Source organism: Prunus persica, chromosome G7 (assembly GCF_000346465.2).
Source record: "Prunus persica cultivar Lovell chromosome G7, Prunus_persica_NCBIv2, whole genome shotgun sequence".
NCBI classification, from domain to species: domain Eukaryota; kingdom Viridiplantae; phylum Streptophyta; class Magnoliopsida; order Rosales; family Rosaceae; genus Prunus; species Prunus persica.
In genome coordinates this window covers 418,832-445,185 of record NC_034015.1, presented here as the reverse complement: position 1 = coordinate 445,185, position 26,354 = coordinate 418,832, and the positions used below count along the sequence as shown (strand labels likewise).

The following is a 26,354-nucleotide window of genomic DNA, read 5'->3' as shown; positions in this document are numbered from 1 at the left end:
AGATTAAATATGTATTTGTCTTATGTTAAAGTTTATTAAAAATTAGCCAATAAAGCTATATGACTATACTTTTATTTATAAAACGACTATAGAAACGGTAAGTGAAAAAAAATAAAAATTAATCATTAGATTTTAAGTTAACAGCTTTATAACTAGCCTATTTGTTAAAAAATTCATGATTCCGCCCATAATGAGAGAGGGTTCCGCATAGACACCTTCCTTGTTGAGTATGATATGAATAAATCAAAAGAATAGCTAGGAGATAGGCCATACATTGGCTATCAAAAGTGATCAATTGTGGCAAACATATTTTAATTTTATAGATACAATGTGTAGTCAAGCTATGCGTATGAAACATCAATTTCTTCCCCATAAGTAACATAAAATTTTCATTCAAGGTTTCAAGGTGTCCAAATTTTGATGTTTATGATATATTTGCATCGTATCTTACTAAGGTCCATTACGATTGAGATGTCTATCAATTATTAAAGGGCTCTTTTTTGTTGTTTTTGGTCTCATAATTCAATCATCATCGTGAATTAATCAGGAAAAATTAATTGGTTAATAGATAACTAGAAAGGAGATTCTTTTGATCATTAAATTGTCGTGATTTGAATTAAGAATTGTGTTCATCATGCTTTGCTTTATTGATTGAACTTGCCATGTTTTGCATCTTTTCAGCTCATCTCTCTCTCTCTCTCTCTCTCTCTCTCTCTCTCTCTCTCTCTCTCTCTCTCTCATATGTTGTTTAGTTAATTAGTGTGCTTAGAATTATTGTAGAAGTTTTCAAATATAATGGCTGGCTGTGCAATGTGGGTTTTGAGTCGGATGCACTTACCTCTAGATGCATTCGCCCTTTGTACCTAGCTAGTTCCTTCTCTCTCTCTCTCTCTCATATGCTTCAAGGGATTTTTCAAACAACTTTATTTGAGAGACACCTTTGTACATCCTGTCACGTACTGTATTTTGATAATCCAAACCATCTAATTTATGGATATTCTTTCAAAAATCACTTGAATTCGAAAACAATTCAAAAGAAATTTGTAGGAGGAGGACTGTATATATACATACCTTATAATATCATTTGATAATTAAGATTAAATATTGTGTGGAAATTAATTAATGAGTGCGGGGTGGGAAGGCGGTATAGTGAGTGACAAGTGTGGAGGTGTGGTGTAGGAATCTGGGAGGTACAAAATCCCACAGGTAGGAGGGAGGGAGGGAGAGAGAGAGAGAGCATCGTATATATTCCACCCAATTCTCTTATATTCTTATGACACAATTAATCATCACCATTTTTTGCACTTTCCACAGACTGCAGATAGAAAGATAGACTGTGTCTTCTTCTTTATATATATATATATATATATATACACACACAGAGAAAACTCTGAAGTAGAAAATGGGATTCTTCTGTTTTCGTAGGTAGAGAATTGGATTCTACTTTTTGTCCTAATTTCAATTCCCTTATTATTGGTTTTTGCTCCATATATACACACACACACACATATTCCTTCACATATGATCTCCACCAAGTTCAACTCTCTCTCTCTCTCTCTCTCTCTCTCTCTCTCTCTCTCTCGTTGAGTTGAAGCACACATACCTACCTAATAATATTGAATTGAATTCAGCTGCCGCTGAATTTTGGGCTCATCCTTCTTCTCTCTCTATCTCTCCACTGTGAGTAGACTTTCAATTTATTCATATTCTACATCCCTTATTGTCTCTCTCAATTCTACACTATCATCTCTCACAATTGTTTCCAAATTTTGCTTTCTTATTTGGGTTTTCTCTTATATCTATCCATCAATATATATAGATGTTATGTGTGTACATGCAAATATCCAAGAAGTTGAGGATCGATCCCTCATCATCATCAATTTCGAGCTTTCCTTAATTAACAAGTAACACTAATTACATGCACGTAAGCATCCATCTTCCGATCTTGCTTCATGTGTCATGGACATGGAATGAGGGTATACTCCATTTTTATTTTCTACCTCCTTTCAAGTTTCTAAAAATAGTTTTGAACATCCGTTCAATAATGCTATAAGTTTGAGGGTAATGAAGAGTCATCTCTCCTCTCACCCAGTTTCTCGTTAGGTACATACTAAGTCTTAAAGTAAACTTCAAATGCATGCAATTACCTGTGATCCATACAATTAAGTATATCAATTGAATATTATGTATGCGGTCAAATTGTACACTTCACTTTTTTGTTATCACTTGATCACATGTACCGGCTTTCAAATGGATTTAGTTTTACATTAGTTATGCTATATTGACAATTTATAGCGATCGTATTTTCTTCATACATACGATATGAGGGACAAGTAAACTATGAAAAGTTTTATAGTGTGACAATTTATTTTTCTCAAAAATCTTCGCTTTTTTTTTTTGGGCTGGATTTGTAAAATTTCACTAAACTGCAGCAAAAGGTTCGTTTCATATTATACTCTGTTTTTCATGCATTGGTATGAACTAGGTGACAAAAGAGTTGACATACAAAAAAGCTACCTACACAAGTCTTCTTAAAATTATTAAAAAATAAAATTGAAAAAAAGAAAGAAAAAGGAAAATTGATGTTGAAAAAGAGCTGAGTGATACTGACTCCCCTAAAGCAGGAAAGGTTAGAGAAAGAATAATGAAGATGGGGTCCTCTATTCAATTTAATTATTTAATTTCTGGTATTTAATTCAAAAGTTTAAGTAAATTTAGGTTTTGGCTTGGAAAAAGTCAAAAAATTTTCAAAAAAGACGGAAACACTAATCAACTTTTAAATTAAAGACATGCAAATGTAAAGGATTCCTTAAAAAATCCAAAAATAAAATAGCATTTTTGTCCATTTTGACTTCTTGTAAAAATATATCTCTCCTCTTGTCTTTTCCAAAATGTCCCAAAAATTTATACATGAACCGCTCCAAAGGGCAGTGGTATTAAAATACGTATACCTGGCTAGCTAGCTAACTATGGCTTTGCTCTTTCCACAAAACTCTCACAAGTTTTTTTTGGCTCATGGAACCATATGCTTTTTTAATTGTGACCTAATTTGTTCACTTCATTTTATATGATATGAGATGAGACATATCGATCTATCGTAACCGAAAAAATGTTTCGTTATCTCTGTCACTAGATGATCTAACAAATTATTTTTGATTCGTTATAATTAGGGTTATTTTTGGCCGAAAACAGTTTCTTACATACGTCTAATTCAAACAGACCCTTTGCCTTTTGCTTTATTGGACAGAAGATGCTTGTAACTTTGATAGATCAAAATAATACCCAATAGATCACTTCATCATTTTCCAGTTTCCCTCTCCTTTTTGTTTTGTTGGCTTATTGGTTTTTGGAAATTGGGATTATGTTTCTAAATCTAATCAGGGTTTTTTCAAATTATTCCTCAAGTCAAGCACATTTTGTTGTCTTTTCTTTTGTGGAAATATTAATGTTATGAATTACAAATCAGAATCCAGTAGATCAACATCATCAATATTGGTTTATTTAGTCACTACTCACTAGTTGCAAATTTTCTAGTGGTATCACTCTCACAAGTCATTCAGTCAACTTTAACTATAATCTCACTTCAGGGGCTCCACCTTCTTTAAATTTATATACGATGTCTTTCTTCTTCTTTTCTTTTTTTAATAATTTGATTTCATTTTGGATACAAGCGGGGAGAATTGAACTTGAATGCAGAGTGGGGAGCACATCCGCTCTAGCCAACTTGGCTAAGCTAGCTAGTTAAGTTGGCATTAATGTTGTAAATGATGCTCTGGTTGAATAGCACCATTGTTAAATGCAGATATTTATGATAAGAAAAGCCATCTTGAATTGATGCACCAATGCACATTAAATTATTTGTAAGCAACAAGAGTTTTATAGAAAATCTGATTTCCTCTATTTCTTATTTTATTTTCTGCCTTTGATCAGCTTGTGCGTTTTATTTGTTCGATGTTAACTTGGACGAATTCTTGTAGAGTGAAATAAATTGATGTATTTTTTTTTCATCTATCTAAGCAGGCACTGAATAATTGTTAAGTATTTTTAGCTTCTCAGACTGAGACTCAGATTCAAGATGAACGCATTGGTGGCAACCAACAGAAACTTCAAGTTGGCAGCTCGGCTTTTGGGATTGGACTCCAAGCTTGAGAGAAGTTTACTAATACCATTTAGGGAAATCAAGGTTAATTATAAATATATTATATTTCTAAATGTATAATCTAATTAGACTCGTGTCTCTCTCCACTAGTGATTGATAAAGTTCAGTAACTCAGTTGTTTACTTGGGAGTATCCATCGGTTCGAAACCAATATAATTTGGTCATTTGATTTTTGGTTTTGGAACTATTTGACAGGTTGAGTGCACCATACCAAAAGATGATGGGAGTTTGGCTTCATTTGTTGGGTTCAGAGTTCAACATGACAATGCCAGAGGCCCCATGAAGGGAGGAATTAGATATCACCCAGAGGTACTTTGTAATCTTTTGCATGACATACCAATTTTTTTTGTTTTCTATTTTGTGTAAGAATATTTATGAATATGTGTTGTATGGATGGAAAATGAATGTAGGTCGACCCAGATGAGGTGAATGCTCTAGCACAGCTAATGACGTGGAAGACGGCGGTGGCTAACATCCCATACGGTGGTGCCAAAGGTGGGATAGGATGCGATCCAGGGGAGTTGAGTGTTTCAGAACTAGAACGGCTCACCAGAGTTTTCACCCAAAAGATACATGATCTTATAGGCATCCATACTGATGTTCCAGCACCAGATATGGGGACGGGTCCACAGGTTCACCATCCGTACTTTACAAGACCAAAATTTTATCAACTTGAATTTCAGACAGACTTTTTATCAATTTTCCCTTCTTCTTTTTTGGGTTTTCGGTGTCTAAAAACAGACCATGGCATGGATCCTAGATGAGTACTCAAAATTTCATGGCTACTCACCTGCCGTAGTGACTGGAAAACCTATTGTGAGTATATATGTTGGTGAACAAGTGCCTACCACATTCTTCTCTTTGCTAAAATCATCATGTTGGCTAATATTTTCTCTTGTGTAAATTAGGATCTTGGTGGATCTCTGGGAAGAGATGCAGCAACAGGAAGAGGAGTGCTTTTCGCAACAGAGGCTTTACTCAATGAGCATGGAAAGAGCATCTCTGGACAACGGTTCGTTATCCAGGTGCACTTCTCAACAACACCAGGTTACTAGTCAATTAATCACATCTCTAAACTGAAATAAATTGAAGAATTGAATGGTATATTTGCATCAATCTCAGGGTTTTGGGAATGTGGGCTCCTGGGCTGCCCAACTCATCCATGAGAGTGGTGGCAAAATAGTTGCAGTGTGTGATATCAGTGGAGCCATAAAGAACAGCAAAGGACTAGACATTCCAAGCCTACTTAACCATGTGAAGGAGAAGAGGGGTGTCAAGGGGTTCAATGGTGGGGACCCAATAGATCCCACCTCAATATTGGTTGAAGACTGTGACATCCTCATTCCAGCAGCCCTGGGAGGTGTCATCAACAGGTACTACTTTAAACTTTAGAAATATTGGAAACATCAAGATTTTTTGCCAGCATGCATGATGAAAGCTTTGAGCAAGGACATAACCTAAATGTTGTTCTTGAATGAAGGGAAAATGCAAATGACATAAAAGCCAAGTTTATCATTGAAGCAGCTAATCACCCCACTGACCCCGAGGCCGATGAGGTTAGTGCTTAATTGCCTGATAATTAAAGTTACAGAGACAGGGAACAGTTAAGCAAGTAATCTTTAGTTATAATAATGATTATACTCTCTTCAATTGCAGATCTTATCAAAGAAAGGTGTTGTAATTCTTCCCGATATATATGCAAACTCTGGAGGAGTTACTGTTAGTTACTTTGAGTGGGTACAGGTATCATACATATCTTCACATCACTTCTTATTCAACTCTGAACAACATTCTAACTTTAGCAAATATAGTTTTACTAAATTTGGTGGGTTTTGCGGTGCAGAACATCCAAGGTTTCTTGTGGGATGAAGAAAAGGTGAACAATGAGCTGAGGACTTACATGACCAAAGGCTTCAAAGATGTGAAGGAGATGTGCAAAACCCACAACTGTGACCTCCGGATGGGAGCCTTCACGCTTGGGGTTAACCGCGTTGCAAGGGCAACTGTCCTCCGAGGGTGGGAAGCCTAACCCTGAGCTGATCGGGACCTGCCACTTTGAATAAATATGACGAATCTCATGAGGCTCCTCCTATTCATGTTTACTGATGCGGTATTGCTATTGTTGCATGGTAATAACTTGAACAATAGTTTACTTAATATTTTTGGGTTGCATCAATATGCTTCCGAGTTTTATGAATTCCGTAAATTTCATTAGTTTCATTTTATTTGGTTACATAAGTTGTAAGGACAAGGTCCTAATCCCTAAACCCTAATGTTGTTGTCCTTCATTAGGGTAGATGCAACATTGGCTTACATTGATCAATGATGTATTTGTGTGATTCTGTCATTTCAACACGAGCAGTTGTTTTCTGTTCCTCCTTTAGCATCAAATTGGTGAATAGTAAGAGTCCTAATAACAAACAGCCCAAATTGATAACTCTAAAATCTCCCTTTTCAACTGATCCTGAAATTAGATATCATGAAGATGAGAGAGCGGGAGAGAGATCAAAGAATAAACTCATATTACACATCAAAAATAAACTTGGGAACTGGAAAATGCCAAACTATGATATACACTAGTGTATCTCTGATATTGTTTAAATTATTAACACTTCAACGCAAATTTCCTTTTAAGCATACATACCACAGTTACAATATTTCCAGTTTCAAGGATAATTGAAGCCGAGAAAAAGTGAATCCTGCCTTGGGAAGCTGAAAAGTACCAAATGTTACTTCAAAACCACAGCGGCATTTCTGAGAGCCAGATATCTTTGGACATATTCATTGGGGAGAGATCTTATGAGCTTGAAGATATCAGCATTGGCATAGCGGAGGCCGGTCCTTGGGTCATAGTAAGGTGCCTGCATGGTGCACAGAAGCAGATCATTCATCATTCTCCACTGATTGATAACGAAGTTGGTAATTTGAATAGAAAAGCTTTGGAGATTTTAATATTCAATATATTTGTTAACATCAATAGGAATGTGTGTCATAGAAATTCTCCTTAGAACCTTTGATCAGATCAATAACTATACAGCGAGGAACATAACAGGCAACATATGAATGTCTGGCTGGAGCTCAGCTTAGCCAAGTTTCATCTATTACTAAAAGGCCGTGCACAAGTACAGATGGTATCCATATCTTCGCAAAAATTTCACAATACCTCGTATCCTGTTATATCACAAATTCTCTTGCATGGATGCATAGAGGGCGGCGACTCTATATTAACATCTGCATGCATGGGACATTTGAAGAAAAAGAAAAATGAGAACACTTCCCATTAGTATGCTTAAAATACTAAGCTAAAATAAATATGGTTTCTATACAAACTAGAAAATTTCTTATGCGCTATTACAGCCATACTAACGGTCACAGTTAATTCAAAATAGCAAAGAGGGATACCTTCTTGAGCACTAGATTTTCAGTTTGAATAACAACTAATGTAAGGGGGTAAAAGTGAAAGCTTGAAGTTAACTATATAAGTATTACTTACAATTGGGTTCATTGGGTGGGTAATTCTGGTAATTCTCGGCCTGAATGATCTGCTTGAGGTGTTTCCAGTGTCTCCCTCTTGATTGGCCTTTTGGGTACTTCTCGTACATTTGAATCCGCTTGAAGCTCAAGTGGGTTGGCAACACCAGCTCTGCATGAACCACCTCGGGCTCCATATTTGTACTTGTAAAATCTCTATGCCAAAATTGATAAAGAGCAAAATTATTCCCTGACCCCAAAGTTACAGAACCACGTCCCCTCCAATCAACAATGGGGCTGAGTTGGATCGATCAACTCCCTGACTTAACTCGTCAAAGTTAACCAAGCCAACACTCAAAATTAAAGATCTGGAATGTTGTCTTCTTCTTGTTTGTTAACAAATAGTAAATATATTTTTGGATGATATACGGTATAAGACCATATTTTGTTTGCTAAAATAGTCAATTGAAGCCTTTCAGGTTTGAAGAGCAAAGGCAGATAAACATAATTCATTAACTCTATTTTTTTAATCAATATTAGGGATTTGAAGAAAGTCCCCCCTAATTCAGCTTGTGTAAGATCCACTACGTTTTTTATGCATTCATTGATTCTTTCCTTTTACACTGATGGTATAGCCTTGAGATATAAGAAACAGAACATTGAGAAATAGTAGCATACATCTTGGAAAGAGTATACAAAACCCACACTCAAAATAAATAAATAAATAAATAGACAATTAGTGTAGGAATAACAGTAGTATTAAAACCATGCCAATAAAGAGAGCTTTTTCGGTAAAAAGACCCACGAAACAGAAAAACTAAACCTGCATCTCATGCATACACAGAACTATAAGAAATATGAGAAAGTAAAATGATCGTAAGGGATAAAATTATAAGATCATCTGGTAAGACAAAGAAATCCAAGGTTAAGGGTTACTGGCTAAGATTAACAAAAGGAAACCTCCATGTTTGCAACTATTGGTTTCGGATTTGAAGCAACAAAGAATCGGAGTATAAAGTCTACTTCAATTTAACAGCTAAACAAAACACACAAAAAGGAAAATTTGAATATGATTTAATTTACTTGGAATCCTTGCAGGTTGAAGCCTTAAACAAGAATTTCAAGCAGAAAATCCTGTCGACGCTAGGCATGGCATACAAAGCTCGACCATACATACCATAAAAAATAATCTCAACCAATCATGTCATAACAAAACAGCAGTGTGCTCTTATCCTATATCAACTTTTGGTTTGATTAAAAACATGCATGTACAAATATCAATACAATTAGAATAAGCACTATCCATTCACTAAAATAGAATTAGAAATGCAATTAGAAAGTAAATAGAATTATAAACTCAACTAATACAACTCTGCTACAATGAAAATATACTCTTTACCTAGGTTCTCATACCTATAATATCTAATTAAAACTGCCCCAACCCAATTCATGAAATCTCAAATACTTTGGTACCAACGAACTTAGGAATCCATGAAAGCATCAAGATACAACGGTAGAATAAAAAAGGAAGAAATATACTTTTTTCAATTAAAAATCTAGGACCCGTTTTGTATACCTGCGGTGCGATGCTGCAACGAATTTGCTTTGGTTCAGAATCAGAACCCACTTTTGAACCAGCGCGAGGTGGCCTGAAACGTCGACGGCGACGGTGGCAGCTGCTGCCGAAACTTCCCGTCGTTCCAACCGCCAATCCTTAAGTTTTCGAGCTGCGAAAATAACTAGGCTAGAAAGAGGACGTTGAGAGGAAGATTTTGGGACCGGTCCCGCCTGAAACGGTGGCCGGAGTTGGGAGAAATCGCCGGCCAAAGTGGCTGGCCGATTTGCGCGAAGAGAGAGAAACGAGAGAGAGAGAGAGAGAGAGAGAATCGCGAGAGGAGAGGGTGATGCAAGGATAGAATCTGATCTGGTATTTAAATTTTAACTTCGTAATAATTACGGTTGTACCACTGCATTTTTGTAAATCATGACTTCTTCGTTTTAACTCCAAATTGAGCTGGCCGCCTGTCTATGGACTTGTATCGATGAGCTCTATGTAATGGTGCTGCTCATTTCCCCAAAATCATTCCAGAATGAAAAGTGACTAAAGTACCCATACTCCAAAGTGCAAAAATGAAATTTCATAGTTTAAAAAAAATTAAAAAAAATTCTTAAATTGGATTGGGGTGTTACACCATCCTCCCTCTCTCCTTTTCTTTTGTTAATTTCAATATGGGAATCTAGGGTTTCTGATTTTGTAATTTTAATTTCAATTTTTTTTAGATCTTAAAAATATATTGGAGTTCAATACCAAACAAGTTTTTAGATCTTAAAATCAGTATTTAAAAACTCATGTTTTTAAAAAAATATTAATGAATTTTGAATTCCTTTTTTTGAGTAGTATACCAAACAAGCCCTAATGTTTTCAATGATATTTTTGGCAGTTTATATTTCTTATATCTTGTAGGGGCTTTTTTTGTTCCAACAGCTATAGATGGGTCTGGGTTGCTGTAAAGAGCAAATGGGTGTAGTTGCCCCTGTGTCTAGGTTCAAGAATCAAGCCTCAAGGGTGCTTCGAAAGGTTCGTGGAGCCTTAGGAAGCACTTTGGTTTCTTTCACCAACAAAACAAACAGCTGCTTACAAATCAATATTTTGGCTTGACTTAAGAAGCTTATGGCATGAGAGCTGAGCAATCATGAGTTTAGCATTAAAGAGAGAAAGCTTGGATTTCCCATGAGAAATAGAGGTTCAAAGAAAGGGGAGAGGGAATTTTGGGATGATTTGTTGAAGGAAGAGAGGAAAATATGAGGTGAAATGATGGGTGGCTTGAGCAAATTTCCAACCGCTTGATGAAAAAGGAAGGAGATGGGGGAACAAGGGTTGAAATTGAAGGTTCTAGCAGAGAGTGAGAATGCTTGCTCGCTCTGGCTATTATATTTTGCTAGATAGGAAATGCCCCCTTTTATAGGCGCTAGAAGCTCATTCTTCCCAAGAAACCCTAATTGGTTCTCCCCAAATCTTCCATGTCTTCTCCTTCATTCCTCTTCTCTTCCTTTGATTCAACCCTTTTTTATGAAATCCCCTCTGGGATAAGATTTTTTGGAGCTCTAGATGTTCACTCGTTTTATGTTTGTTCCTGTGATGGTAGGGTAAAGTTCCTCATTGCCTTGAAAATCATTGACTGGTCAACAAGTCAACTTTCTTTAGTGTGCGAGCATGCCACTACTAGCAATGAGAAATCCTAATAGACTTCTTAAAAGATAGATAACTTGCTCCCCAAGTTACTGATTTCTAAATAAGCGATTGCAAATTTGGGTGAGGAATATCTCCCAAGTAAGTTCTTTTGTTGCCTCAGACTGGTGAGGACTTCACAATTTTTCACAGTACAAAATTGGTAGTTCTGGCCAAAATAAATGATAAGAAAGTGAACTGTTTTTAGGCGGAACTGCCTTTTACAAAACTCAAAAGGGAAAAACCAACTCTAGAAAGATAAAAAGAAGGCTGGACTTCCATTTCTACTTGGATAGATGCTTCTGATCTAGGCTGGGCTGGATATGCTTATGCTGGACTGGACTGTCAACAACTTCAACGGTTTACGTTTCAGTTGTAAATCGATACCAACGTTCGAGTTTAACAGAGCTTTAATCAATTTCAAGCCCTGGAAGACTTTTTGAACGCGCAGAATTGGGACCTCTTCAGTCTGGAAGGGGCCGAAGTGGCTGGACTTGATTACTAAGCTGGAACTGCACTGTGGTACCTGCTCTGCTTGACCAAGGCTCTTCAAAAATTTGTTGAGGTTTTCATATTTGTAAAAACCTGAACTTTGCTTGATTTGGCTTATGCTGAACCAAATTTGTAATCTCGTTTTGAATGACTTATTTCTCGAAGTCTGAACTGAAGTTGAAGATTTTGATTTGTAGCTTGCTTCTTTCTTGTGGCTCAATGAGCTTCTGGTTGCTTCAGTTTGTTTGAAGGCTTTTCAGATCAAGTGATCATTTTGAGTTTTGTTTTTGATTGATTTTTTTGGCTGTCCTTTGATCTGTTCACCTCCTCTCATATTTATAGAAAATGCTGGAGTGGGTTTCTATAATCTTAAAAATGGGCGGCATATTTTCTAAAAATCAAGATATTTTCATTTTTAAATATCAAAGAAAATGAGAAGTTATTTGTTCTGGCAAAGAAGAACCATCAATAATCAGTTTTCATGAAGGTCTTTTCCTTACTTTTTCTGAAAGAAAAACCAACTCTTCTTTGTTCCCTTTTGTTCTTTCTAAAGAGAGAAAGAAAACAATATGCCATCCAAGACCACCTATTCTGATGCAGAATTATATAGAAATGCATTTTGATCTTTTAGCTGTAGAGTCTCAGAGAAGTCTTTCTATAATCCAGTCTTCATTAATTACCAATCAACTTCTCCTGTGACTAGTTGAAATTGTTGACTTCTCAAAGTCAGATAGTCACGTGGGTTTCTCTATGATCCAAGGCTGAGTGTGTCACTTTTGCTTAAAGTGGTATTTTGGCCCATTTTTCAACTCGGGTAGATAAAACTGTTTTTGGGTTTCTTCAATTTTGGGCTATTCTCTACCTTCATTTAGCCAAGTTAAGCCCAATTTTGAGTTTTGGGGCTGTGGGCTGAGCAATTCGCATGTACTGGGTTTCCCTCCAATTTTTGGGTCTTGGTAAAAAATCTGACTTGGGTTTGGGCTTTTTGACTTTGGGCCCTTGATTCCAATTCTAGTCCAAACTGCCTGGGTCCTCATTTCGCCTCGTCCTTCTAGGCCTCCAGCGTTGGGCTGGGTGCGTAATTTATTGGCCCAAACACTAGAGTTTTCCCGCAGCTGTCTCTGTGGCACCTTCCTATCTCTGGCAACTCTCTCTCCTTCTTTCTTTCCTTATTTTCTGGCAAGAGTTGGTAGGGGAAAGAAGTGGATAAATGTGCTGGTCTTAAGGTTGTTTTACTCCTAGCAGCCTGCACTGCACACGCAAATATCCTTTGGTCTCAAAGATGGTTTGTCTTGGATTTGGCTTTAGCCATGTGCTGGAGGTTTCCTGAGAAATTTTTCAGGTTGCTGGGCTATTTCCTAAGGTGATGGGCTACTTTTACCAAGGTGATGGGCCACTTTTCTTTCTTTTATGCTTACCAATATGTTTGAGCTTAAGAAATAGGCTTGAGTTTTGGTGCTCCCAAGCAGCCCAAAACTTCAACTTGTTAGCTCATTAGTGGGCTTCGTGAATGCTCTTAACCATCCATACCACAACCTGCTCAACAAGCCTCGGGCATTCAGGTGGCTTGAGCCCACTTAAGCTTGTAGCGTGGTTTGGTGCAAAAATAAAGATTTTGCCCCTTGTGTGGCCTGTTATTTGGCGTGCTTGTGCTCAAGCTTTGCCGTATTGTAAAGGGCTATGGCTGGGCCAAAATGGCGCTTGACGGGGGAATAAGCACATGTTTATAGAGCTAGTACATTTTATAGGCTTGTTATGACCTTTCTGCGTGGCGGGTTACGCATTTGCTTGGTATGGCAGGTGGACCATAACTCGTGTAAACGCATCTGACGAACTCCTGTGTACCCAAGTCGAGCTTCTTCCCTAGTAAGTGTCATACTGGGCTGAAAATATATTTGGGCCCAGCCTTGGATTTTTTGGGCCTTGATATATCTTAAATAATCAAACACAATTTTATGAGATTTTAGTATAAAGTATACATTGACTTATTGAGGTATCAATATTGGTATAAACTGAATCTTATACTAAAACTGGATTTTCATATTTGAATTGCTAGTATTTTTAATTGAATCCAAATTAGGGGTACTTCCTTATTTACATTGTAAGCTTAAGTAAATGGAGTAATATAAAAATAAATTAATATAAAAGACAAGACATTACTTTAAGAGATATTTAGTCATATACACATTCTTAGCTTTAATAATATAAATAAACCTTATACCATTTCATTTCTATAAACAAACAAAAAAAAACACAAAAAATGACAGTTGGCCTTATTGAATTTAATTTTGATTATTAAATTACTTTGATGACTTATTGAGTGTTTTGGATATTTTTATAAGGTTTTGGGGTTAGGCTTGTTTTAAGAAATTGATGGCAGTTTTGTAATTTGTAAGAAGTTAAAAGCCTCTTTGTTATAGTGTAAATGGACTTTGGGTGTGTTTCTAAAGTCTATTGCATAAATAAATAAATATATATATATAAATTTGGGCCCTTATATTTGGTATAATAGTGAATCTCCCTTAATTTAAATGTTTGGAATGGAAATAAGGCAAATAAGGCAAAAAACCCAAAAAAGAAAAAAAGAAAAAAAAAGGTGAATGGGCAGGCCTGCTCGGTCCAAAGGTTTCAAATCCTATCCCAAACTCTATCCCAAACTATTGGGTCATACTGGACTTTCACTCATAGCTACCCACTTCAGTTCGGCCAAATGATACTCCCTAACTCTGCGCAACTACCACCCTCTCTATATATCTATTTATATAAAGTAAAAGGCAAAGAATGGTAAAATATTCAAAATACCAGAAAATGCCCTTGATTAATTCAAACATTAAGAATTGAAATTATTAATTAAATGAGGATAATATGGTAAATTCACATTTTTTCATATAAAAATTTTTAAAAAAATCAAATAATAGGTCCTACTTTTATGGAACATAAGTACCCATGTTATCTTTTCTTAATTCTAAAAATAAAATATAAAATATAAAATAAAACCAATTGGCACATGGGGCTAGTGTTTTCTAAAGGCAGGGAAGGGGAGAGAGAGAGGGTCCGATTAACATCATTCCTTAATATTCTTAATTACTACACTTCAAAATATATATGCTGAATATAAGATCAGCAGAAATACAAACATTATTTGTAGTAGATGTTCTTGTTTCCTTCTTCAAAAGGTTGTTGTGACTATTCTTGTGTGCTATGGTTCTCAAGAGCACACACATTGTTACCTCTGCCAAACACATTGAGAGCCCCTTCTTGTTCTGGTTGCAACAGTACCAAAATAACCAACAACGTACATTGAGGCCACAGCAGAAAAAAATCCAAAAGGGAATCCAATACCTGCAGTTGCCCATGAAAACCACCATGTATCGTTCTTCTCATCACTCTCATCTGTTTCGGCAGATGGCGGGTGCTCTTCGGGGCAATGCAACTGAATTTGAACTCCGCACAATCCGCTGTTGTTAGCATATATGTTTGGATCAATCAGTGTATCCATTTGGGGACTCTCAGGAATATGACCAACAAGTTTGTTGTTGCTCAAGTCTAGAGTGTTCAGTTCTTGAAGCTTTGCAAATGTCTCTGGTATTTGGCCTGAGAGATTATTGTGAGACAAATCCAAGGTCTCTAAACTCTCCAAATCACCAAATGCCAATGGGATGCTCCCAGAAAGTTCATTGGAAGAAATGTTAAGTAGCTTCAAGCCTTTGAGCCTACCCAAAGAGGATGGAATGTTGCCTGAAAATTGATTATTTGACAGGTCTAGAAGGGAGTAGATGTCAAGATTGTGGCTAGATAGGCCTTGCTTTGACTTCTTCCAATTTACTATCAGGTCGTATTCAACTGAGAAGGAGAAGAATGCACCAGGCAAACTTGTTGGGATGTCTGGAGTCTCAATCATTGCAATAAGATTTCCAACTCTTGGAGGAATATTTCCACTAAGCAAGTTGTTAGACAGATCCAGGATCCGGAGACTGCTGAGATTTGACAGATCACCGGAGATCGATCCTCTTATGGAATTGTTTCGTAGATTGAGTACTTGAAGAGAAGATATTTGAGTGAGAAATGTTGGCAAGTCTCCAGTGATGTTGTTATCACGCAGGTCAAGGTGCTCAAGCTGGCTCAGATTGGACAAGTTTTTAGGCAACTCACCAGAGAACTCATTTTGGCCTAGTGAGAGGATTATAGTGTTCAGTCCAAAAGTGGCAGGAACCTTACCTGATAATTTGTTTGACGAAATATCAACGAACGCTAGAAGTGCATCAGGTTTAAAGATTGGAAGCTCACCCGAGAAGTTGTTCCTTGACAAGTCGAGCAAAAGTAGTCTGTATATGTTTGCGATGGATTTTGGCACTGGCCCTGAAAAATTGTTTTCAGACAGCATGAGTATCATGACTGCACAGTTCTCACCCATATCTTCTGGCAATTTTCCCGAAAAGTTGTTTCTTGACAATTCAAGGACTTGTAAACTTCGAGTTTGAAACAAAGGTGGCGGCAAGGAACCTGTGAGTTCGTTGTCTGATAAAAATAGGATCCCAACCTGTAGTTTAGCTAGCCACAGTGGAAATGCTCCTTCGAGCCGGTTTTCACTCAAGTCCAAGAGATCAAGCCTTGTTTGATTGGAAAGCCAAATCGGAATAGGACCTCCAACATCACAGGATCTCAAGGATAATTGAGATAACATGCATTTTGGAGCTATGGTGACATTACTGTTATTCCACCTTAGTTTATTTCCTCCAAGATGCAAATTCTTCAACTCCCTGAGTTCAAATAGCCATGCTGGGATATCACCATTGAGAATATTCTTGTCCAGCGCAAGTGTTTCCAGCTTGCTCATCTTTTGTATTGATTGTGGAATTCCACCACTCAAATTGTTGTTGCTCAATGCAAGTGTTGAAATGTTCACCAAGTTGCCAATCTCTGCTGGAATCTCCATGGAGAGAAAATTATCCTGCAACTCCAATACTTGCAACTCCCTCAACTGAGACGCCACAGACAATGGTATCCTTCCTGATAGCTTGTTCTGTCGAAGTGACAGCTTACGCAATTCAGTAAGGTTTCCGACCTCTGCAGGGATCTCTCCTTGGATGAAATTACCACTTAAATCAAGGTACTCTAGGTACCTGAACTGAAACAGCTGAGGAGGGATATAACCATTGAATCGATTCTCCCTCATGTCAAGATATACTAGCTTGGTCAAATTGGCAAAACCAGCTCCTGGGATCTCCCCTTGCATCGAATTGGAAGCGATGTTGAGCAGCATGAGCGTTGTTATTCGGAAGAGTGGCGCCAGGACATCTGAAGGCACACTTCCATTGAGGACCAGATAGGAAATGTCAAGGCCAGTGATACGTTTTGAAGCTGATGCTGCATGGGAATGGCAAGTGACCAGGTTCCATTGACAACAATCTGAACTGGAATTCCATGACTCTAGTAACTCGGTTACCATTGCTTCATCGGTAGAGTTTGCTGCTAATAAGTTTTCAGTTAATGAAGTTTTGAATTCTAGTAGAGCTTCTTTGTGTTCTTGGGGACAAGAAAAACAAGGCATAGGCATGAGGTTTAAGGTGAAGAAGAAGATCAAGTACGCAGCAAAAGGTAGGCTCATCAGGCTGGCCATATTGCTTTGCTACTTAATTAAGCAACTCGAGATACTTACAGATGGATCATGAATGTGTTGATGGTGGAAACTCACAAACTAGATATTTTTCTATAAGCTCTTGAGACTGGTGGTCAAACAAATCTGTGTGCTATGTATAATTCCAAATCCAGACGGCCGGCCTTGGAAATTGTCCTTATTTTTGGACTGGGCAATTGTCCTTTATCTTGACTTTTGAGGCTAAATCAATTACCTAAAGATTTTGTGTACATTGGTTTGAAACACTATCAATTAAATCATGCAAATTTGTCTGGTCCTAGGTTCTAATTAAGCTAGGCAATGAAGATCATACCCAAGTTTTATAGTCAATGACAAGCATATCAGGGTATTTCTTGCCACATTTCTCAACATTAAAATGTTTTAAACACATTCCTCCACCCTTCTTCATTTCTCATTTCTACCGTATGTTCTACTTTTAGAGAAAATAAAAATGAAATGATTACCAAGCGGGCCGTTTGTAGATAATTAAGCATTTTTGCTTCTATCACAAGTCACAGTATATCACCACTAGCTTAGAGACTCCATTGTGATGTGAAGGCATTATCTTTTTCTTGTTGATGGAATGGAACCACATATCAAACATTCAACACTGCACTGGTGCTATTATCATATACCATTTCATGCTTGTTACTGTCTCACCCACCAATTTATGTTTACAAGTCATCAAATGGCTTCTTTCTTTTTAAATGGGTTTCACTGTAAGGTCATTATTTTGTATTTTTAATGGGTTCAAGATTCAAGCAAATTAAAATTTGTTCAGGTCAAGTAAATTAGAGATGTTGCAATTTTAACTCTATGGAATATGTCCAGCTGCTCCTTTCTGTGTGATAAGCAATCCTATTGAGCTTGTGTTTGATATAAATCTCGGGTTTGCTTGGCGATGAAGTTGAATCTTAATTGAATTTGTTAATCAATGGGAAGAATTCACTTAGGATTACACCAGTTTAATCTTAATTGAATCTGTCTTTGCAAGTGTTACATAATATGATATAATGATTGCAAAAAACACAACTTTTTTTTTTTTAATGTTTATATGGCTTCACGGGTTAGTGTTTTTAGTTGTTTTGAGCACATCTTTAATCATTATTCAAGCACTAAGTCTCTTTTTTTTTGTCGTAATTCAAGCACCAAGTCAAGTCAATATTTGCTTTATATCGGAGTGGGCAGACAAAACAAACATCAAGAAAATTCTAGTTGAAAAGTGAAATTTCCCCAACCGACGCTGTACACACACGACTGAATGACTATAGTATAAGAAGACCAGCTGAGATCTATTTTTCTCAACAAGGTTCACCGTAGGTGCTTTGGCCCCAATTCAAGAATTAAAACTTAAAACCTATTTACCTATTTAAGTGTTTTTGTTGCTACTTACCACAACATTCGAATAGAAAACACCTTCTATGGCGAGGTTTAATTCCGAGAACGATTTGCAGTTAATAAGCAATCAACTGAGTGGCCATAGCAAGGTGAAGTATGTGATGCGTTTTTGACAAACTGCTGCTTAGCATCGTAGGTTGGTTGAGGGCACATGATTTCCCAAAATCAATTGTATCATTCATCTATGTTACTTTTTACATTCATAAACTAGGAAGACAATTCATGAGATGCTTGGATTTTTTTTCCCTCTCAACTTGCAGTGAAAAGATTATCCAGCTACTCAAAGATCAACTGTAAAACCCTCTCAAAAATTTGAATAGCATTTTTCAGGTATAAACCACATATACACACAAATTAGCAAACAGTCCGTCCATAGCAAATTGATGCAATATAGAGATTTTTGGACCATTTTTCCTGCAAAAAACAAACATCAAAGATGATTCATTATCGTGTGATTGATGAAAATGAACAAAAACAAGGCATGAATACCTCATCTATGGTGCCATGCAACTGAACTTTCAGAACCCAGATATTTGAACTCCGCGTTATAAAGAATTAAAGAAAATAAGCACAAGATCATGATGCTCATCGCACACCAATGTTTTCTATCTTACCTTTACATGGCTGCTTGGGAAGGCAGAGGTACGCAGAGTTTCTTGAGTTTCATCCATCAATTTTCGTTTAGGAATGCTCAAAATGAAGGCTGCTTGATCAGTAGTGGCAGCCATGGATGTTATTCTGTAACCACTTTCCCATCGCCTGTGTATACCTTCACTCGGGTATAAGAAATCGAGCTCCACGACCTTGTATTTTCAATTCAAATGTAAGATGGGAAAATGAGCTATCTTGAAAACAAGAAAGGTGAACAAAATTTACAAATTCAAAAATTCGACAAACTTGAATGTGAGTAATAATATACCTGATCAGAATATCCAGCATTCCTGGACATAACGACACCCCAGCGAATGCCAGCAGTTGTCATGGATGTCACATGGAAACCTTCTTTCCACTTCTTATTTATCCACTTGAATGGAAAAGATTCACTCACTTTATATGACTGCTGAGTGTAAGGAGTACCTATATGCAATACGATAGAGTGTAAATCACGGCTCAGGACAGTGGTCTAGTAAAGAGAAATATGTAGCAAAAAGTAGAGTCTCATAAAATTAAAGTTTCATTTACCAGCAAAAAATGAAGATGAGCAAAGTGCTTACACAAAGGCACTTATAACATGCAAAAACACACATTCCAATAAGGACTATTAAAATTTAATTTTTAAAGTACCTCAGCATTTATTTTTCAAAAATTTTATTCTTTCTGTGACCTTTAGTTAAAAAACACCGAGCTTCATGATACAACTCTGTTTATGGTACTTTAACATGACTTTTGCATTGCCAAACTCTATTTATGGTAATTTATCATGACTTTTGCACAGCCCTGACCACTTGACTAAAACCCCGTTGGTATGTTCTTGAGCTTCTTCAAGAATGGGGAAATGGTTTTGTAAGGAATGTTATTACATTGCCCCATGAAAAGAACTATTTGGGGTAAGATCTAATGGAAGAAAATCAATCAAAGCTAATGTTTGGTGGAAGGAAAAGTATTTGGAATCACAATATCAACAGGAGGTTTTATCAGCAAGGATGTTCCAAAGAGAAAAATGAACCGCAGAGGAGTTTAAGCATGGTGCAGAGGCCATCCAAGCAAGAAGAATTATGGGAAGCATTGAAGATAAAGAACATAAACACGGTGGTAGGAGGAAGAAAAACGCAAGTGGAGGATAACTGGGAGTGTGCAGTGGTGCGAAAAGAAAGCAAGAACAGAATTCAAAAAGGCATCCTAGAACGAGAATGTTGCTAGAATAAAAAGAAAAATGAATTAGGTAACTTGCAAAAGGGCATCCTAGATTGAATGTTGCTGGAGTAAAAAGAAAAATGAATTAAGTAACTTGCAAAAGGGCATCCTAGATTGAGAATGCTGCATGAACAAAATGCTGCATGAACAAAAACTGAATATGAGAAGAAAACTAGATTTAATCACAACCCTGATATAGCACCAGTTGAAAACAACTCAGAGAAACAAGTGACTGGATTTGGCAAAAGAAGAAGATAATCATATTTCACCGTTGACTAGTACCACAGGTTATATGAAAGCAAAAGAGGTGAAGATGCACACAACACACATTTATACAAAACCAATAGCATTTTTTTATTATTTATTTAATGCTACAAATAAATGCAAACCTTTGGACATAACAACCAAGGAACTCCCATTAGTGGCACCAGCTATTGAACTAATATAGAAATTCTTTTCCCACTGTTCCATGATCCAATCCTGTCCCAAATGAATTAATCAAGATGATCATTATTTCAAGAAGTATATTACTTACGGAAGGATGATAGAATACACTTGTTTCATATGCTAACCTTATGTAGGAAGACAGTTGACAGCTCATAAACCTGGGAAGAGAAACCTGTCCCTGCATCCATGATTAGGGCCCACAGATTTGCTGCAGACGCTACAGAGCTGATAAATAATCCATCTTCATTACCCTTGTCAACATGCTGGCTCAGCCTTGTGTCCGCCACATTGTAGTGATATCTACATGTCCAGCAAGAGGCTTACTTAATACCATGCAAGAAAAGTCCAGTGGGGACACCTAAGTGGTGAAGCCACAGCCCTACAGAGGCCATCCTAGGTTTGAGCCTAGACCATGCCCCTTGGTTTCCTCAGGAAGAGAAAGGAGAAGAAAAACCACCATGCAAGAAAACCATTACCATGCACATAAACATGGGTTTGTGGGAAAATATACCATAAATAAGAACTTAGGTTCATCATCACCTCAAATTGGTAGACACTATTCATTCGGTATTTCTTACAGAAACACACATTAGGAGCATCATTATCAAATGTTTCAAGAAAGTCAGAATCAAAACCATTTAATATCATTTATGAGAAGTCCATAATCACTATGCATTTTATCTCAAACTACACTTTACACCTAATTATCTGATATTTTTTCCATTTTGTTTGTCCCTATGTTGTCATTGTTGTAACTTAAAATACAGGAACCAGATACGAATTGTGAAAAAAGTTGAGGGGGAAAAGTGTAGTTTATCCTCTGACTACAAACACAGTGTAGTACACCCATTTAATTTATTAGAGAACTTGAATAGGTGAGAAGACATAAGAAACCTATTTTAAAGAACCACTAGAATGAGATACAAAAGATACCAAATAAATAAATATCAGAAGATCTCAATATTAAGTAAAAGATGAAAGGATCACGAGCTTAAAACTAATAGAAAGTTTGAAATCTCGTCTTTTATCTTCACTTTAAAAATGATTAGTAGTTTAATCATGATTCCACCTTAGGAACAAATAAAGTTTTTTTATTTAACGAGCAACAAGCTTTCCTATTTTGGTATACAGCATTACATCTCTTTATATCAAATTTCAGAAAAAGGTTATTTAAGTGATATTTAAGATATGTCTAATGACAGAACACCAGCACATGGGCTAAAAAAGGGAATGCCATTGCCATCCATCATAAGTTAGCTAATTTGCTTAAGCACAAATAGTGGTCAAGATAAAGAATTATGCCAAAATTACATACTTGCTTTTGATACTGACAAAGAAGAATTAAAACTGTATAACAACCTTTCAATGAAAATCAAACATTTAAAATACTTCAACTGCTGACACCTTTTATTAATGTTTCTGTATGGAAATAAAATATGTTTATATGAAAATGAGAAAAAATAGCAAATCTAGGAAAAATTTCACTGCAAATCACATATTATGGGAAATCAAATTAAAGAAATGTATATTTCACCTTTGCTTCATTGGACGACGTGCATTATACACTGAAATCCACTGGGTAGCAGGACTACCTAAACGAACTTTCTTCTTTGGTTGCTCATCTTCTTCCAAATTTATAGACATTCTTGCCCGCTTTTGCCCAACCTATTGATGCAGAACGTTGAACAAATAGAAAGTCAAAGAAAGAAAAAGAAAAGAGTAAAGGAAAAAGGCTGAAAATGTATTATCAAAATCACCTTAAGAGCTCCATCAATTCTTATTGGCCTTAATGGCATGCATGGCTCTATCAAGCTTTCAAATAAAGATATCAACTTTGCATAATTTGGTTCCTCATCAAATTTCATATTTGTAACAGCTTCAAGAAACTGTTTGAATGGGGGAGGGCAGAAACAGCACATCAACTCTGGGGAGGTGGCCATCTTTTTCTTACAAACAAGAAAACTCTTGTTATCCCCCTGTAATTTCAAGCAAAACAGTGAACGAAGGTTGAAGGTTGTCAAGATTATATGAAAACAGAATACAAAGTTACAAACACATTTAACAACAATACCAACTCACCTGATACCCTTGCCAGGGTAACCTTCCTTTAATGAGAAATATTAATGTGTATGCCAATGACTCAAGATCATCCCTTCGACTTCCAGTCCGACCTAAATGTGCATGTACACTTGCATACCTTATTGTTCCCCTGTCAAAAGCAGTAATGTCAATATATGAAGGATGGCCAAATAAAGTCTCAGAAGCACAAATAGAACAATGTCCTAACATTACAAACCTGAATATGTCAGGCCTCTGATCATATTCAACATGTTGACCAGATGCTTCCTTCCATTTAGATGCTGAAACAAAATATAAACATTATACAAGCATTATATACTAAATATGGGAATAGGATTTGCTTCATATCGCTTAAATTTCCTTACTAAAAACAGAAATACCATATCTGACCATGAAACACAAATAGTTCATACTTTAAAGGAAAACATGCAATGAAGAAACATGAGGGCAACATACCCAAGCCAAGATCAATCAGATATAGCTTCTTCTCATCAGGTGTTCCAGATTGACCAAGTAAAAAATTTTCTGGTTTTACATCTCCATGCACAAACCTAGTTTGAGATGAAAATTTCATGAGTTATTTATACAAAAGAGAATAAGTCAAAGCTTCCAATAAAACTTACCCTTTTAAGTGAAGCTTTTCAAGAATTGATATTGCCTCAACTGCAATGCATGCTGCCGTATTGGGTGACATCCTGTAGCAGACATAATAATGTGAATTAAAGGACCGAAATAAACTCTGTTGCACACAGGGGATGTTGGGGTGTAGATTATTGTACAATTGGTTTTTCAGGGGTCATTTATGTGTGCTTGTGTGAATTTGAGTGTGTTTGTGCGTGAGAGAGAGATAGAGTATCTTACGATTGACCAACAGAATTCCAAAGGTCCCAAAGACTGGGTCCAAGAATGTCCATGACCTGAAATATAAACAACATCCATCAGACAATGTAAAAAGTTTTGAATCCAATCAGATGGTAAGGAACTCCAAAACAAAACTTACCATAATGTAAAAGTCTCCTTGTCGACCCTTGTAATGAACCCAAGGAATTCCATAACATCCATTCAGATGACTTAACAACGTAAAAAGAAGGAAATCAGATAAGACATTTGAAACATTTCAAGATTAATGTAAATAAAATTTAAAGGCAACCATATGTAATCTTTTTCCAACATATTCAGGAATAAACAAAACTCACCTGTACACTTGCCACTCATAAGGAGCGCCATAACTGCAACCTTTACTATTTCGGTGTTCGAACTTCAAAGCAACCTGTAAAAAGGATCTTAAAAGATCATATATTTGTGATTCAGAAAATAAAATTTCCAAAAAATGATATTAAATACCTCAATTGCATCAGGCCCTGTCCTATCAGTGCCACCACTAACCCTTCTACCAACATAAACTTGGCCAAAACCACCCTTGCCCAACTTCCTTTCTACCTTGTACACAGGAGAGTTACCCACTTGTACCTACACCAAGCAACAGAAACACTTAAATTTCTGCATGGACAACAAGACATTTATTAATAGTAACTATCACAATAATTGTTGGTGCATCGGCCAACTGAGGGCCAAACTCAATATGTATACAAGAATCTTCAAGTCCGTTTCACAGAGAAATAACAATCATCACCTAATTATATTCGAATTCGTCCATTCCACATCTACTGAACTAGTAGAGTGAGGAACATAGAACTTTTTTTTTTAATGCTAATAATCAGATAAATATCTACCAGCAGAGTATACAGTCATAACAGCTGTTTCTCAAAATAGAAATCCCAAATCAATGCAATTAATATCCCGCATCTTACACTAAAAAGGAAAAAGGAATCCAATCAAAAGCAATAAGTACAGGGTATATACCCTATCGGGAACAGGTGTCCCTCCTGCTTCCTCTTCACCTCCCATTATTTTATCTGCACTCGCACCACCCTCCATCGCTATATCTTTATCTGCTACAACTTCTACACGATTATAAATGGGTTCGGCGGCTCCTAAAGCAGCAGCTTCAGGACGAACCTCGCAAGGTTCAGGATCTAAATCTATCAACCTAACACCACGACCTCTACCAGCTGCAGTCGCCCTTGTGGGTATTGCTGGTGAAGGACCTTTTGCTACAGCATTACCACCTCTTCCCCTTCCACCACCAGCTCTCCTACGAGTTTTATTCTGAGCGGGCAGTACACAATTTTCGGCTTGGCCAATCGGTGGTTGTGAGGAAGGCTGGAGATCATCAAGCCTTTTTGATCTGCGCACTCCGCTTCGTAACTCTGGCATCCTCAGCCCATGCAAATCACATTCCACCCAATAATCCCTTCAGATACTCTGCAACATAAATATCAGGAAAGAAATCACTAAAATTATTAATTAAAACATAATTTACTGTTACAAGCATAAAACTGAAACAATACCATAAACGTAAATCCCTTTGAGCAAGCAAAATAGAAATTTTAAACCCCCTTACGGGCACAAGTCGGACTAGATAAATCATACAAATTTATAGTATCATACTATTAATAATTTAGAACTACTACAAAACTGAAACCACAGTGACAGATAGAGAAAATCAAAACAACACAATAAGATAAATTCTGTGAGGCTTGCCTCAATTGCTACCTATAGAGAAAAAGTAAGGATACCATTATGGGGCTACATAGCTTAAGAGATCTATTTTTCAAAAACCAAGCAACAAAGTAAATAGTAAATGTGCTCAATAATATAAAATGAATCTATTCCATTTCTGTCTATCTTTTGTTCATTTCTCTTAATCAGTCATTAGCTTCGGCCAAAAGCACGCACCTTCACCAACCTAAGCATTGAAGCAACGATGATTACGACCAAAAACAAATACACGTCCACATTGAACGAAAGAATCAAACGGCTTGATCAACGATACAAATAAATAATCCGAATCAGATCGATTTCTAAGCAATCACCAATCCGATTATCTAAAAAATTTGAAAACTTTGAATACAAAGCGATCATCGAACAAGCGCAAAACAGCTGGAAAAAAAAAAAGAAGAAGAAAAATAGCAAAATATGAATTTACTCACCGATCGGTTGCTGAAAACCGAGAAAGCACAAGGATCGGAGGCTGAGACTGAATCAAAGACGCATGAAGAAGGCGATCGGTTCCCGTCAGATCGTCTTGTTCTTCAGTGAAAACAAAGCGACAGAGGCACACACATTTCTCTTATCAGAAGCTCAAAAGGATTTTTCTTTTTCTTATTTGTTGTCTTTTTTGGTATTGAGAGACTTGGATGCTCAAAGGCTATAAATATAGGTAACCCTGAGCCTGTCTAGATGTTTTTTTTAATAAATAAAATAAAATAAATTTTCATTTCATTTTATTTTGTCTCAAAAAATAAAAGAAAATAACATTTGGTGGTGATGGTGGTGTGGTGTGTTCTGGTTTTGTGTGTTGTGTGTGTCTTCTCTTTCTCTATCTAGAAACTCACTCTCTCTCTCTCTCTTCTGTTCTCTTTGTTATGTTTGTGTTGTGTGTATGTATTGATTGCTGATACCCTAAATATATGTATATAAATGGGCTTCCCTCTCATCTCTCTCTCTCTCTCTCTCTCTCTCTC

At 36.7% G+C, this 26,354-nt stretch overlaps 4 protein-coding genes across 7 annotated transcripts; 1 reads left to right on the top strand and 3 right to left on the bottom strand.

Annotated features, from left to right (window-relative positions):
• Window positions 1,512-6,514, top strand: LOC18770115 (glutamate dehydrogenase 1). Of its 3 annotated transcripts, XM_020568584.1 has the most exons (11): window positions 1,512-1,680; window positions 1,820-1,976; window positions 4,021-4,183; window positions 4,355-4,468; window positions 4,570-4,791; window positions 4,901-4,975; window positions 5,068-5,184; window positions 5,282-5,532; window positions 5,640-5,715; window positions 5,816-5,902; window positions 6,003-6,514. In XM_020568584.1, exons 3-11 carry the CDS (start codon window positions 4,076-4,078, stop codon window positions 6,186-6,188), a joined length of 1,236 nt encoding a protein of 411 aa, XP_020424173.1. In that variant the 5' UTR covers window positions 1,512-1,680; window positions 1,820-1,976; window positions 4,021-4,075; the 3' UTR covers window positions 6,189-6,514. The 3 variants fall into 3 exon arrangements, with proteins under 3 accessions (XP_020424173.1, XP_007202170.1, XP_020424172.1); XM_007202108.2 differs by lacking the exon at window positions 1,820-1,976 and having other exon boundaries at window positions 4,049-4,183; XM_020568583.1 differs by lacking the exon at window positions 1,820-1,976.
• LOC18769249 (chromatin-remodeling complex subunit ies6) lies at window positions 6,532-9,540 on the bottom strand. 2 transcript variants are annotated; one of them, XR_002272546.1, is made up of 5 exons: window positions 9,207-9,540; window positions 7,653-7,846; window positions 7,323-7,390; window positions 6,804-7,020; window positions 6,532-6,623 (listed from the first exon to the last, which is right to left on the bottom strand). XR_002272546.1 is itself a non-coding variant. In XM_007203100.2 (4 exons), the coding sequence occupies exons 2-4, from the start codon at window positions 7,825-7,827 to the stop codon at window positions 6,889-6,891; spliced, it is 375 nt and encodes a 124-aa protein (XP_007203162.2). In that variant the 5' UTR covers window positions 7,828-7,846; window positions 9,207-9,540; the 3' UTR covers window positions 6,661-6,888. The 2 variants fall into 2 exon arrangements, 1 of the variants encoding a protein (XP_007203162.2); XM_007203100.2 differs by lacking the exon at window positions 6,532-6,623 and having other exon boundaries at window positions 6,661-7,020.
• Window positions 14,392-17,176, bottom strand: LOC18770195 (LRR receptor-like serine/threonine-protein kinase GSO1). Its single transcript, XM_020567744.1, has one exon. The coding sequence runs from the start codon at window positions 16,969-16,971 to the stop codon at window positions 14,578-14,580; it is 2,394 nt and encodes a 797-aa protein (XP_020423333.1). The 5' UTR covers window positions 16,972-17,176; the 3' UTR covers window positions 14,392-14,577.
• Window positions 18,487-26,143, bottom strand: LOC18769955 (casein kinase 1-like protein HD16). The gene is made up of 17 exons (XM_007204187.2): window positions 25,821-26,143; window positions 24,631-25,092; window positions 24,112-24,237; window positions 23,964-24,037; window positions 23,768-23,837; window positions 23,629-23,684; window positions 23,391-23,462; window positions 23,224-23,318; window positions 22,985-23,048; window positions 22,768-22,897; window positions 22,446-22,664; window positions 22,223-22,353; window positions 20,814-20,988; window positions 20,631-20,721; window positions 19,307-19,464; window positions 19,002-19,190; window positions 18,487-18,801 (listed from the first exon to the last, which is right to left on the bottom strand). The coding sequence occupies exons 2-17, from the start codon at window positions 25,042-25,044 to the stop codon at window positions 18,742-18,744; spliced, it is 2,124 nt and encodes a 707-aa protein (XP_007204249.1). The 5' UTR covers window positions 25,045-25,092; window positions 25,821-26,143; the 3' UTR covers window positions 18,487-18,741.